The sequence below is a fragment of the Trichosporon asahii genome (assembly GCF_000293215.1).
Source record: "Trichosporon asahii var. asahii CBS 2479 unplaced genomic scaffold scaffold00075, whole genome shotgun sequence".
NCBI lineage: Eukaryota > Fungi > Basidiomycota > Tremellomycetes > Trichosporonales > Trichosporonaceae > Trichosporon > Trichosporon asahii.
Window position 1 is genome coordinate 1,556,979 of NW_014040850.1, and position 13,404 is coordinate 1,570,382.

Sequence of the window (13,404 nt, forward strand, 5' to 3'; positions counted from 1 at the left end):
CGGCGGGATCGACGTGTTCCATAAAAGTTGAACAAGTGGATTAGCTGGGCACGACGCCTCCTGAAACGCACCAATTTCACGGAGTTCTCGGGCATCTCTTTCGATCCCACATGCATGCATCTCGGTGCATGGACCGCGACGCGCGACGCACCAGCGGCCCGGGGCTGACGATGCGTACGTGGCGTGCATGCGGAGTGCTCCCAATGTCCTGCGAGTGTCCGTGAGGGGGGTGGACATTTGCTTCCGTCCCCGCCAGAGCCCACCGCTGCGCCCGCACGCCTGCGCGTAACCCATGTCCCCGCGTTTCTCTAGCTTGGCTCGTGGCCGGACCCTGCGGCTCTGGGACGACGACACCGGTGGCTCATGTGCATTGCGGGTCCCGTCCACATTTCGACGTTTCCACCTCGTCTTGACAATCTCCCATCTTTAACATCTTGCAAGCCACCACTGCCCCCGCCCGCTCGCCCCGCCTCTGACCCCGACACCCCCGACACCACCCCGGCATCCCCATCGCCATGGTGCAAGACAAGTACATCGGGCTAGCGCTCGCGTTCTCCTCATCCGCCGCTATTGGGTATGTTGTCCATTGTCCTCATCGCGCCCGGCCGCCAGAGAGCGGCAAGTTGCGATGAGCGAGCAAGCCATGCTTGACGCCCCGCTGACGCCTTCCCACAGATCAAGTTTCATCATCACGAAGAAGGTGCGCTACATTGTTGCAATGACAGTAGCCAGGTCTGACCAAGCAGGGACTGAACGATGCCGCGGAAGCGACCAGCAGACTACCCGCACAGCCACCAGCGGCAGACGGGGCCCAGGAATGCTTGTGAGTTAGCTTTGCGGTACTCTTGAGCTTCAGCTGACATGCAGCCGACGATCTGGCGTATCTCCAGAATCCGATCTGGTGGGCGGGAATGATCACGATGGTAGTGGGAGAAGGTGAGCTGGGAATGTGAACCGCCAGCTGACATGCCAGTCGCAAACTTCGCGGCATACACGTTTGCGCCGGCTATTCTCGTAACGCCGCTTGAGCGATGAGTGTCATCATTGGTGCGATCCTCGCCTCGTTCATGCTCGATGAGAAGCTCGGACGACTGGGAGTGTGCGGCTGTGCGAGCTGCATCATCGGCTCTGTCATCATTGTCCTGCACGCGCCGAGCGACAAGGAGGTCGAGACGGTCGACGAGATTCTCGCGTACGCGTCCAACCTGCCGTTCCTGCTGTACCTCGGCTTTGTCGCCGTGTTCTCGACGTTTATGATTTTCCGCATCGTGCCGCGCTATGGAACTAAGAATCCCATGGTGTACCTCTCGATCTGCTCGCTCGTCGGTTCCGTGTCCGTCATGGCCATCAAGGGCTTTGGTATCGCGCTCAAGCTCACGATCGCGGGCAACAACCAGCTCACGCACATCAGCACGTACATTTTCGGCGTCGTCGTCGTGTCGTGCATCCTGATCCAGATGAACTACTTCAACAAGGCGCTCGACACGTTCTCGACCAACGTCGTCAACCCGATCTACTACGTCTTCTTCACGACCGCGACCATTGTCGCCTCGGCCATCCTTTTCCAGGGCTTCAACACGACCGACGCTGTTAACACCATCTCGCTCCTGTGTGGCTTCCTCACGATCTTCATGGGCGTCTTCCTGCTCAACATTTCTCGCCAGCCCGAGGTCCCGCACCACACGACCAGCCTCGAGACCGGCCTCATGAACCCGCGCATGTCTATGTCGGGCCGCATGAGCATGGAGGGCCAGCAGGGCGGCGCGACGCTGTGGAACTATGGCAACGGCGGCGCCGTGCCGCCCGCGTATGCCGAGGGTGGCGCCGCGAATGGGCACGGGCGCCGCAGCAGGCTGTTCCAGCAGCAGAACTCGACGCTGTTCAACGCGTTCGAGGAGGAGGGCGTCGCCCTCACTCAGCTCCAGGAGGAGGACGAGAGTGATGACGAGGAGGCCCAGCGCCGCAGCTCGGACCAGTACAAGCGGAGCCTGGTCGGACGCAGGGGAGATGTCGAGGGAGGAAGGCATCCGGCGTACGAGGTGTGAGTGTGGGGAGGTGAGCGGAAGCTACAGGATAGACTGAGGATAGAGAGTGAGAGCAAGCGGGTACACACGCGGCCGTGAGATCGTGAGACGCTGCTGTAGAGACCTGTAGGTTTTGTTGCATTACATATAGACTCTGCGTCGTGGTTGCTCTAAGGGTATTATGTGCATAATTGTGGGTTGTGGGTTGTTCTACATGTCCTCATCGCTGTCGTCGCCCATGTCGCCGGCGTTGTTGACGATGACGCCTCCGCCCTGCTTCTCCTTGAGCTCGCGTCCGAGCTGCCTGATGCGCTCTCCGAAAGCCTTCCTAGCACCCGGGTTGACCGAGACGTCCCAGACCTGGAGGGTGGCCTTGGAGCCGCCTCCGGCCACGGTGAGGGGCTGCTCGACGTCGGGGCACCAGCGGGCGGTGAAGACCTTGCCTAGACCGAGATCGCGCGACGTGACGAGCGAAATGTCGCGACCGCCAGCCGACTCGTCAATGTTCCAGATCTTGACGAGCTTGTCCATGCCGGCGGTCATGAGGCATCCGGGGATGTGGGGGTTGGGGTCGAGGGCGGACGCGGCGCCGTCATGAGCCGAGAGGGTCCACTTGGGCTGCGTCGAGAGGGGGTCGGAGTTGGACGAGATGGCCCTCGCGTCATAGCACAGCACGAGGCCGTTCTCGAGCGACACGAAGAAGTCGGTCGGCCGATGGGGGTCCCACCGGATACACTCGACGTCGGCGCCGACGTGGACTGCGAACCCGTCCCCGGCCTTCGTCATGGGGTCCCACACCTTGACCGTCCTGTCCCAGCCGGCACTGAGGACGGCCGTGTCCCCCGCCGGCGGCGACCACTGCACAGCCTGCACCTTCTCGCCGCCGTGGGGCGTCCACGAGCTCTGCGCCTTCATCGGGCTCTCGCGCGTCAGGTCCCACAGCTTGACGGTTCCGTCCGCACTTCCCGACAGGAGCAGGTTGCGGAACTTGGGCGTCCACGAGAGACTCAGCACAGACTGCACGTGGTACTCGTCGTTCGCCTGCGGCTGCACCATCTGGCGCCGCTTCTTCTTCCCCGTGCCCTTCGGCTTGGCCTCGGGCTTCTCCAGGCTTCCCGGGGGTCCGAGGATCGCACTCGGGTACAGCGGGTCGAGGATGTCGCAATCCCAGATCTCGATCGAGGAATCAAACGTCGCCGCCGCGACAAAGGAGCCGCTCCGCTCCGCGTTCGTCGAGGAGCAGCCGGCGGGCGCAAAGTCGAGCCACTCGACGCCGAGCGGGAACGCGGGGATCATCAGGTCGTGGTGCGTGTACAGCGCCTCGTTGCTCTCGTCGTACACGTGGAAGTCGAGAGAGGACAGGTCCTCTGTTGTCCTCGCCGTGATGATCACGTTGTCGGTCGGCATGATCTCGAGCTCCTCCCGCTCCGCAGCCTCGTCGTCCTCCTTTAGCGTGATGTACGGGTCCTCCTCGTTGTTGGCGTAGTACGTCAGGCCCTTGATGTTGGCGAACGCGCCCATCGCTGCTTGTCAGCTTCCATCGATCTGGATAGCTTACCATCTCCAGAACCAGTGCCCTCGTCATACTCGTCCATCTTGAATGCGGACAGATCATTCGGGTCGTGCGGCTTGACGTCCTCCTCCATCGCGTCGTCGTCTGCGCTGTCCTCCTTGCCCGACTCGTTTCCATCCTCCTCGTCCACGTCCTCCCACTCGTCGCCCTCCTTCTTCTCCATCTGCGCCAGCTGCGCCTTGAGCTGCTCAAGCACACCCTCGCCGCCCATCTGGCCGACGCGCTCGAGCTCCTCGTCGTTCAGCTCATACTTCTTCGGGTGCGCCAGCGACTTGCCGCGCGGCACCCACGTCAGGGACGAGATCAGTGTTCCCGACATGTCGTGTGATCGTGATCGGGGTCGGGGTCGATCGTTGTTTGTTGTTGTTGACGGTTAGGTCAAATCTTCCACACCCAGCCGGTACCACCTCCTGGCTCTCAGAACTTCGAACTTCTCCCAAGATTTGTGGTGGAGGCACGTGGTCTGATATCATCGCGTGACACATCTTATTACGTGTAGTGGGGGGGCTCACTCCGAAACATGGGCGCTGGGTGAATGTAAATGGACGAATTACGTCATGTCCTGGGTCAACGAACGGGTCGCGGTTCACCTTCGAGTGTCGCGTACCGGACGGGGACATCGATCGGAGTTCGATTGAAGCTTGTTGCTCTTCCTCACATCCGCACACTCACTCCACTCGACTCACACCACCTGTGCATAGCAGCTGCGCCGGGAACGCCCCCGGACGCAGGTTAGCAAGTTTCACGATGGGCAAGAGTCCAACGTCGAGCTTCTCAGAGGAGCAGCTGAAACACAACCTCGGCGCCCTCTCCTCCATCCCCCTCACCGTCTCCGACCCCTCCAAGCTCAGCGCCGAGTCCACCTCCCCGACCCCGTCCAAGAAGCTGAAAGATGCCCTCGACGAGCTCTCCGCATCTGACCCGCCGTCGATGGGCAAGCTGGCCCACCTCCTGAAAGACATTGCGAATCCATCGGGCAACATCAGTGGCATCGCGAACGTCAGCCCCGTCGATGCTGCTGCGGAGGCGGAGATCCTCGCTCGCGCAGTCACGATCATCTGGTCTAACGTCACGGATGACCTCATCGACAGCGCACTCGAGCTCGACGACGACCTCACGTACTGGGAGATTGGACTGCAGTCGCGCTGGGGCGCCGTCATCTACCTCGTGCAGTGTGAGTGCTTGCCTCCACAGCTGCATTGTTTCTTTCCGAGCTAACCCCACAGCACTTCCGAACCGTATCTTCCACGCTGTCGGCAGCACCCTGACCCCGGGCAGCATCTGGAACCAGGTCAAGAGCATCCACTGGCCGAAGCGCGGGAGCCTCTTCCGTCCTTTGCACGGGTATGGTTCCGACAAGATCTCCGACCAGCTTGCGGCGATAACGTCCCCGGTACGGCTGACGCGGAACGAGATGATCGGGAACGTACGAGCGCTGCAGTTCTCCCGCGACGCAGCTGCGCGCCGTGTCGGCATTCTCGCGAGCCAGGCGCCGAACTGGGCCGGCCGCGAGACGAACGGCATGCTCTCGACAGAGTCGATGGAGGACGAGACGACACGTGTGTACAAGCTGCTCTGTGTTGTGCTTGAGACTGGACCTCCGGACGAGAAGACGGTCCACGAGGTGAGCGTCGGAAAGCGCAAGCCGAAGAAGCAGGTTAAGCTTGCCGAGACGAAGACGGTTGAGCTGCCCGCTCCCGAGGCGACGGCGCAGTCCCTGCTCGACCTCATGACCGTCGGCCTGCCCGAGGCGCGCAATAATCTCCGCGACACGCTGAAGAACTACGGCCGGCCATCCTTCGCAACACGATACTGGCCCGCGTTCCTCCTCCTCCCGCCGTGCTTGTACTACGCCGGACGGTTGTTCGGAAACAACAAGGAGTGGCTGAAGGAGCAGCTCGTCAACGCCAAGGAGACGGTGCGCGGCTTCCTCGTGCAGTGGGTTTGGGAGCCAATCGAGCACATCACCAAGACGATGCGCGGCGGCGGCGAGGGACTAGGCGTCGCGCCAGAGACGGTCAAGACGGATCGCGAGTCGCTTGATCGTATGGTCATGGATCTCGGAAAGGACTACTATCACATGAACGACCAGCAGCTCGAGAAGCTGAAGGACCAGGTCAACGCTGGCGACCTCGAGAGCGTGCTCAAGGTCTACGAGAGCGAGATGCGCGCTCCTATCAAGAACGCGATTTTCGGCTACCTCATCCGCACGCTTCTGATTCAGGTGCAGAAGACCAAGACGGACCTATCGGTCGCGCTACTGCAGCTCGACTCTCTGCTGCAGAGCCAGCAGCTGACGTTCGCGTTCGTCGGTATTGCGCCCTCTATCCTCGTCCTCTGGATGGTCTGGGGCTGGATCCGCAACCTGACCAGTGGTGCGAAGCGCGGCAAGGGCCGCAAGCGCCGATACTTCTACGGTATGCGGAGCATCGAGCGCCTCCTCATCACGTCGACGAAGGAGGACGGCCGCATGAACGACCGCGACCGCGGCATGCTGATTGTGGACGTCAGCGGCCTCCGCGTCTGGGCAGCGGGCATCAAGCGCTCGAAGCGCGAGGCGTTCCTCTCCGACATCCGCCTGTTCGAGGACCAGAACCTCGACCGCGACGACAAGCTCCGCGTCGTCGACCGTATTTGGCGCTGCTGGGGCATCGACGGAACGCACTCCATCACTTAATCGCAGTAGACACGGTAGACCGATCGCATACATTTGGGATGCCACGGATAACGGTAACGCAGCGGGCGCACGTGAACCGCGACGGTCTGTGGGTCGAACTAGGTCTGTTCTGTTGTTCTGTCTGAGATCCGTGCCTCGGTCTAGGAACCTGCTGGTGACAACAATGGTCGAGGACAAGTCTGGAAGCACTGGAATCCGCACACAAGCTGATCCCTAACCACAATCTAACACCAGCGCTCGGTCGTCTCTGGATGTCGCGGATCGCCTTGGATCGTCTGTCTGAGAGCGTGCCCATGTCTTGAACATGACAGCCACTGCTTTTCGTAAGGCGCACTCGGTGAGACTGAGGAGGTGCACGAGTCAGATGCGCTTCGCCGCTAGAGACGAATGTGGCTATTCGGCTCCGCCGCGGCTGGGCGATGGCGTGCGCCGCCGACGCCGTCTGAACCATTCTACACATGCTCCACAGCGCTCGGTGCGCTCATCTCGAGGTGATCGGTGCCGCGACCGGCGCAGCAGGTTCGTTGTGGATGCGACTTCTGTGCCGGTGGCGGCCTGTGGCGCTGGGACAGGAACAATGGCGGATCCATTGTTTGTCTGCATCCTCTGACTCTCTGACGTTCCACTCACGGCAACATCTACGGCCGGGACGAGCAATACATGGCGAGACTAGGTTTGGCACAGAGGCACCCATGACGCATGCTCTCGCGTGCTGCGTACTGAGTCGGTCCCATCGCATCGATGCGACGGCGCCATATGGCTGAGATGGGCAGTACTGACTCTGCCACTGCGATGTGGGCGCAACCAGCGCGAGCACGCCGGGTGTGACAATGACCACGGCTCTATTGTTCTCTCTCGCTGTCCTCCAGCACCGCAACGCGCATACATATGCTGCTGTAGCTGGCGGCGCAGACTTGTTTTTTCTGCATTCACGAGCACCGCCTCCCCCGCGACTCGTAACTTGACCACTCTTCACCTTCTTCACACTTACGCATTCTTCAGCTCTAGACGACATCGACACACCGACACGAGAACACTCCTTATCCTTTTCGCCCTCAGCCAGTATGCATCTTCCGACCCAGGTGCTCGAGGAGCGCGCACCGAGTACCACGGAGACGGCGCTCCCGCTCGACCATCCCATTCACAAGAAGAAACCGCCCGTTGTCGACCCGCTTGCTACAAAGCGAGACGAGGCGGATCTGCCACTTGATCCCGACATTCATCGCAAGAAACGTTCTATCATCGACCCTCTGCCCATCAAGCGCGATGACCTCACACCCACCGTTCTTCCCCTCAGTCATCCTATTCACAAGAAGGAACCCCCCATCGTTGACCCTCTTCCGATCAAGCGCGCGAAGGAGACCCCTACATCGGAATTGCCGCTCGATCACCCCATTCACAGTAAGCGGCCGCCCATCGTCGACCCGCTTCTTTTCAAGCGCGATGCGCCATCTGCAACGGTCCTGCCGCTCGATCACCCGATTCACAAGAAAAAGCCTCCCATCGTCAACCCCGTACCCGTCGACCTGTACCCGAAGCGCGAGAACGACCGCGAAGCTCCGTGGAAGCGCGATGACCGCGGTGGCGAGGTTGCGGCAACGCAGGACTCTCCCGCAAGCCCTGCCGCCCAGGGCGGCCAGGCCAACGCGGCGGCCGCCGGCCCACAAACGATGATCGACGGGCTGCCGCCATGTGTCCGCAAGTGCCTGTTCCGCGCTCCCGTTGGAAAGTGCGACCCAACCGACTTTGCGTGTCTCTGTCGGAACGACGAGTATCTGAAGGCTGTAATGGTGAGTGTCGGTCGCGGATGGCGGCCGAACGTGGCAGTAAACTTTGAAGCTGACAACAGGACTGCTGGACGATCAACTGCGACGGTCTCGAGGTGCAGGAGGCCATTTCTTCCGCTCAAACGCTGTGCAGCACCACGCTCGTCGCCGGCCCTTGGCCAGCGGAAAGCAACGTCCTCACCGCGCCCGTGATCTACAGCCGGGCGGCGTGGAACATCCAGGCCGTCATGTCGTCCATCTGTGCTCTGATCCTGCTCTTAGCCATCGTTCTCGGCGGCCTGTCCTGCCGCGCTCAGGCAAGGAAGGAGGCGTCCCACCGCAGTGGCACGATCGGCACAAAGGGCTCGCGCGACTACATCTCCCAAGGCTCGGGGACGGGCAAGGGTTCGGCGTCGAACCGGGCGAGTGCGGGGCAGCAAGTGACCACGTTCGGGTTCGGGGAGGAGTCGATCGTGACAAGCCTGCCGCGCATTCCGGCAGGGCCGCGGAAGGTGCCCCGTTTCACGGCGGTGCCGAGCGAAGAGAAGGACGCCGACGAAAAGGACGCAGCGGCCGCGGACGCGGAGAGCTGGGATCTGGCCCACTCCAAGCACTCGCACTCGCGCACCCACAGTCGCGCGCACTCCCGTGCTGGCTCCAAGAGCAGCAGAATCGGCAGCAGGGACGGACACGAAGTTAGGAGCCTCTTGCCCAACCCCCTGGACGACGGCCATGCATCCGATACTAGCGATATCGGCATGAGGGTCCTGCCCTACGCGCTGTCGTCCCCTTCGTCGTCTAGTGGCGGGAGCCACAACGAGACGACCATCGTCATTGGCCCGGACGCCACGAGCGGCCGCCGCCCCGACGTAAGCCCTCTCGAGAGTATCGGCTCGGTGCGCACGCACGGCGCCGAGTCGTCGACCGAGGACGAGCCTTTCGCGCGCCACGGCGCATAGCTTAGAAGAAGACCACGAACAATTAAAGAGATGATACCCACCTGGTATTACCAGTTTATAATCCCTGGTTGTAGTGCCCCTACTGTGAATGTAATCCGACGGACATACAGGTCCAAGTGTCGAGTATATCAAGTCTAGTCGTTGCATGCGTGGAGAATTGAGAGATAATGCATATATACTGTGGAGTTGGGTTACTGCGGTTTTTACTGGGACGCCTGCGGCTGCGCGGGCTCGGTGGGCTCGGCGGACTCGGCGGGCGCCGGGGCGGCGGGAGCAACGTCCTTCTTGGCGAGGCCCTCGGCCGCACGAGCGATCGCCTGCTCGCGAGCCAGACGGCGCGCCATGATTTCGCGGACGGTGTTTCCCTGTTGTCAGTTGCGCGCCTTGAAGGGTAACTCACAGCGTTGGCATGGTTCTGCCTCCAGCGCCATCCCTTCATCTTCATCGACATCTGCTTGCGGTAGTACTTGACGTGCTCGACGGCGAACTCCTTGTTCAGAAGGTCCTCACGCTCCTCGGCCTGGGCGGCGCCCTCCGCGAGCGTTCCCCACTGGCCGGCGCGCATCTCCTCGACGTCGTCAGGGTAGTGGAACGGCTCCCGGAGACCGACAATGGCACGCTTGTAGTTGTTGTCGCTGCGGAGCGCGCGCATCACCTCACCAGAGCGTCCTCGCGTAACGTTGCCGACGTAAACGTCGGTGCGGATGTAGGTAACGTCGAGACCGTAGACGGCCTGGAGGTACGAGCGGAGGTCGGTCTTGTCATACCGGTCGGGATACGGAAGGTCGCCTTCCAGGGGTCGTACGCCTCCGGGCGGGGTGAAGTTGCGCACGAGGCGGATCTGGATGTTGGGAAGCCAAATCTTCTGTCCGACAACAGCCTGACGCATGCCCTCCTTCAGCGGGATCTGGCCCTCACCCGCACGCTCGAAGAAGCTCCACTTGCTCTCCGGGGTGGCCGCGCCGCCCTCGAGAGCCGCCGCACCAGACACACCACGCACACGCGAGCGCCACAGCTGGTTCACCTCGAGGAACTTGGCACGCGCCGCCGACTCCTCGCCAGCAAAGTTGCCCGCGGCACGGTGGTCCTGGAACTCCTCCTCCATGCGCGTCGGGAACGGCTCGGCGTCGGGGCCGGTGAACTTCTCGGGCTGCGTCAGGGGGGACGCCTTCTGGACGGCCTCGGCGAGCTCGGTCCGCCGTCTCCTGACGGCCAGCGGGATCGAGTTGGACGGGCCCGCGCCAGTCGTGAGCGCTCGGCGGAAGATGAGCGACATGGTGGGTCGGGGGTGTGGTGTGGGTTGAGCAACGATATCACTGCCAGCCGCAAAAGTCCAGCCTCGTCCTGCCGGCTGTCGGTGGAAATGAAAATGTCGGAGGCGACTGAAATCGGAAACTTTAGGCGCCCGGAGGCAGATGGGCCGGGGTCCCACGCCTAACGCCGCATGGCGCCTAACTTTGCGGGATCAAAACGGGGGGGCGGGGGTTGAATCAGACACAAACAAACGACTAACGTGAAAGTAAATAACGACGCGGGCAGCAAGTACAGTCACTCGAAGGGTCGTATATCAACAAGCACCGATCTCGCCAGACACACCCCGCTATCTTGCACTCGATCTTGTTGCTTCACTCCCAGTCTCTTTTGACACACAACGCTCCCTCGCCATGCAGTGCCTCGAGGCGCGGCTCAAGTCCTACGACGCCGTGACGCGCCCAAAACGCGCCGCAAAGGTCGCGTTCCCACTCGATCCCGAACAGTACCCATACCTCACCCCCGCCGCCCTGTCAAAGGCAGGCTTCTACCACCAACCCGGCAAGGAGAAGGACGTCGACTCTCATGACACGTGTAAGTGCTTCATGTGTGGCCTCGTCCTCGGCGGCTGGGACGAGGACGACGACCCTTTTGCCGAGCACGTTCGACGCGACGGCGAGTGCGCATGGAAGGAAGTCATCTGCCGGATCGAGGTCGACCGTGCGAACGGTGGCGAGGGCAGGCTGAGGTTTGTCACTGCTGTAACGCCTTCTGCTGACCATCCAGGAAAGTCTACGAGTCGACGGACCAGTTACCCAGCTCCGATCGCATGAGCAGGTACCGTGAAGACACGTTCGGGGACTGGTGGCCGCATAACAAGCCCACCGCCAAGGACCTCGCTGCTGCTGGGTTTGTGTACACGCCGGGGCTTAAGGCGCCTGATGCGACGACGTGCCCCTTGTGCCAGTACGAGGTCGTCGAGTGGGAGGAAGACGACAACCCATGGTGTGTCCCTCTTATGTTTACGCGCTAACAAGCAGGGACATTCATCACCGCAAGGAACCCGACTGCCCCTTCTTCACGGCGACGGTAGAGGTTGCGAAGACCAAGGGCCGTAAGGCTGCGGGTCGGACAACACGACGAACGACCGCTGCGACCACCGCTGCCGAATCTGACGCCGAATTGGAACCGCCAAAGAGGCGAGGAAGGACGACCAAGGCGTCCGTCCTTGCCGCTTCGACTTCGACTGTCGCCACCGAGGACGAGACAGCGCTGCCGAAGCGACGGGGACGTCAACCAAAGGCGTCTGTCGCTCAGGAGCCGGTCGAGGAACCCGAACCGCCGAAGCGACGAGGACGAGCGACTAAGAACTCATCGGCCAGCGAGCTTGCGTCATCCACGTCTACGCGGCGAGCGACTTCGACCCGTAGCCGAAGCAAGGCGTCGACAGCAAACGAGGTGGACGAGGACGTCGACGACAGCCTGGAGCTCCCGCAACCGGAACCTGAGGATCCCGAGCCGAAACCGTCCAAGTCTTCACGTGCTAAGGGCAAGAAGAAGGCGGAGCCGGAACCGGAGCCTGAGGTGGTTGTTGCGGAGCCTGAGCCAGAACCTGAGCCTGAGCCTGAGGCTGCCAAGGAGCCAGAGCCAGAGCCCATCGCCGAGCCAGAACCGGAGCCCGTCGTTGAGCCGGAGCCAGAGCCCATCGCCGAGGCTGATCCCGAGCCCGTACCCGAACCGTCACCCGAGAAGCCGAAACGCAAGACCAAGCCTCTGCCGCGAAAGAAGCTCTCCGCCGCGACTGAGCCGGTGCGCAACCGCGAGGCACCTTCCGCCTCCACGAAGAGCGTGCCGAACCGGCCACTGGGCACTGCCGACCCGAACGTTCCTCTGCCGCCGCCACCAGCCGCCAAGGGCTCGCCGTCTGTCCGGCACGCCGTCGACGCCATCGTCGGCAAAGAGGGCAAGCACTCGCCTCTGACCGAGGAGCAGAAGAGCATGACGCTCGAGGACTATGTGCGCTTGCAGTTCAAGCTGCGGCACGAAGAGATGCGCAAGGAGGGCGAGAGCATGATTGCGGCTTGGGAGGCGCGCACGCGGGAAGCGCGAGCCAAGATCGAGATGGCCTAGCGGGCACGCTGGTAGATTGTACTGTAATACATGTAGGATAATGCATAGACGATAGAGTTACGGGACGACCTCGGTCTTCCGCGGGGCATCCGTCGCACTCGTCCACTGCGTGCGCTTGTGCGGCTTGGAGCCGAGGTCGAGCACCTCGACGCTCTCGGGCTGGAGGGCGAGCACGGCAAAGTTCTCCCATGCGCGGGCCAGGGCGTCCTTGGTCTTCTCGTCTGCGCCGTCATCAGAAGCAGGCTGGCGTCAGCTTCTCCTTGGCTTACAACTCACCAGTTCGTCGATCCAGTTGTTCGGGTCATCCTTGAGCTCCGCCCCGGGCTTGGGTCGACAGAAGCTCGCCCTAAGCTCAGGACTGAGGCCGTCCCAAAGCTCCTTCCGTTTCTTCTCCCACCACTGCGGGTCGGACTCGGGTGCGTCTTTCGGGAAAGAGTCCGCGAGAGTCTTGGCGTCCTCTTCTGCTGTTGTCGCCGGCGGGTTCGGGAATGGGATAGGGGAGGGATACAGGATCATCCTTCCCTCGAGCCGGACCTGCACGAGCGAGGGGAAGAGCCACGCGATGGCGGCGCCGTGCTCCATCTGCCGCGCTTTGGCCATGCGCCGGTCCGTCGTGGTTAGGAGGAGATGAGAGGGTGAGACTGGAGTCAGCTGGTCACACCGTTCGCCAAGCTGTGCTTCGTGTCCCCCACCCCCGGGTCTCGATGGAGGAGGAGCAGGCCAGGGCAGACTTCACTCACACTCGCGGTGCACGACGTAGCGCACGTGTGGAGCCGGACTCGCCGTTGCGAACGAGTACACGCTGCTCTTGGCGTGCTGCTTCAGCTGCTGCTCGAGCACGGTGCGCCACTCGGGTGTCGTCATGGTGGTTGGGGATGTAGCAACGTCGAGGAAGGTCTCACAGTCGATCGTTAACCCTCCACCAGAGACAGGTCTTGGCCCCGCAAGTCGATGACGGAATCTGGTTCCTGGAGGAAATCGGTTGAACTCGGCGTCTTAGATCTCACTGTGCCGTTCCTACCTT

The 13,404-nt window shown here is 62.0% G+C and overlaps 7 protein-coding genes across 7 annotated transcripts; 3 read left to right on the forward strand and 4 right to left on the reverse strand.

The window, feature by feature from the left end:
• Window positions 1-779: 779 nt before the first annotated feature.
• Window positions 780-2,027, reverse strand: A1Q1_06104 (uncharacterized protein; the record flags this gene model as incomplete). The annotated part of the gene is made up of 1 exon (XM_014321313.1): window positions 780-2,027. The coding sequence occupies one exon, from the start codon at window positions 2,025-2,027 to the stop codon at window positions 780-782; it is 1,248 nt and encodes a 415-aa protein (XP_014176788.1).
• A 207-nt stretch (window positions 2,028-2,234) lies between these two features.
• Window positions 2,235-3,545, reverse strand: A1Q1_06105 (uncharacterized protein; the record flags this gene model as incomplete). Its single annotated transcript, XM_014321314.1, has 1 exon — window positions 2,235-3,545. The coding sequence occupies one exon, from the start codon at window positions 3,543-3,545 to the stop codon at window positions 2,235-2,237; it is 1,311 nt and encodes a 436-aa protein (XP_014176789.1).
• Window positions 3,546-4,344: 799 nt separating this feature from the next.
• Window positions 4,345-6,274, forward strand: A1Q1_06106 (uncharacterized protein; the record flags this gene model as incomplete). Its single annotated transcript, XM_014321315.1, has 2 exons — window positions 4,345-4,771; window positions 4,824-6,274. The coding sequence occupies 2 exons, from the start codon at window positions 4,345-4,347 to the stop codon at window positions 6,272-6,274; spliced, it is 1,878 nt and encodes a 625-aa protein (XP_014176790.1).
• Window positions 6,275-7,338: 1,064 nt separating this feature from the next.
• On the forward strand, window positions 7,339-8,999 carry A1Q1_06107 (uncharacterized protein; the record flags this gene model as incomplete). The annotated part of the gene is made up of 2 exons (XM_014321316.1): window positions 7,339-8,064; window positions 8,124-8,999. 2 exons carry the CDS (start codon window positions 7,339-7,341, stop codon window positions 8,997-8,999), a joined length of 1,602 nt encoding a protein of 533 aa, XP_014176791.1.
• A 203-nt stretch (window positions 9,000-9,202) lies between these two features.
• Window positions 9,203-10,275, reverse strand: A1Q1_06108 (uncharacterized protein; the record flags this gene model as incomplete). Its single annotated transcript, XM_014321317.1, has 2 exons — window positions 9,203-9,316; window positions 9,400-10,275. The coding sequence occupies 2 exons, from the start codon at window positions 10,273-10,275 to the stop codon at window positions 9,203-9,205; spliced, it is 990 nt and encodes a 329-aa protein (XP_014176792.1).
• Window positions 10,276-10,663: 388 nt separating this feature from the next.
• A1Q1_06109 (uncharacterized protein) lies at window positions 10,664-12,380 on the forward strand (the record flags this gene model as incomplete). Its single annotated transcript, XM_014321318.1, has 3 exons — window positions 10,664-10,998; window positions 11,070-11,231; window positions 11,291-12,380. The coding sequence occupies 3 exons, from the start codon at window positions 10,664-10,666 to the stop codon at window positions 12,378-12,380; spliced, it is 1,587 nt and encodes a 528-aa protein (XP_014176793.1).
• Window positions 12,381-12,437: 57 nt separating this feature from the next.
• On the reverse strand, window positions 12,438-13,244 carry A1Q1_06110 (uncharacterized protein; the record flags this gene model as incomplete). Its single annotated transcript, XM_014321319.1, has 3 exons — window positions 12,438-12,601; window positions 12,650-13,021; window positions 13,121-13,244. 3 exons carry the CDS (start codon window positions 13,242-13,244, stop codon window positions 12,438-12,440), a joined length of 660 nt encoding a protein of 219 aa, XP_014176794.1.
• Window positions 13,245-13,404: the final 160 nt, after the last annotated feature.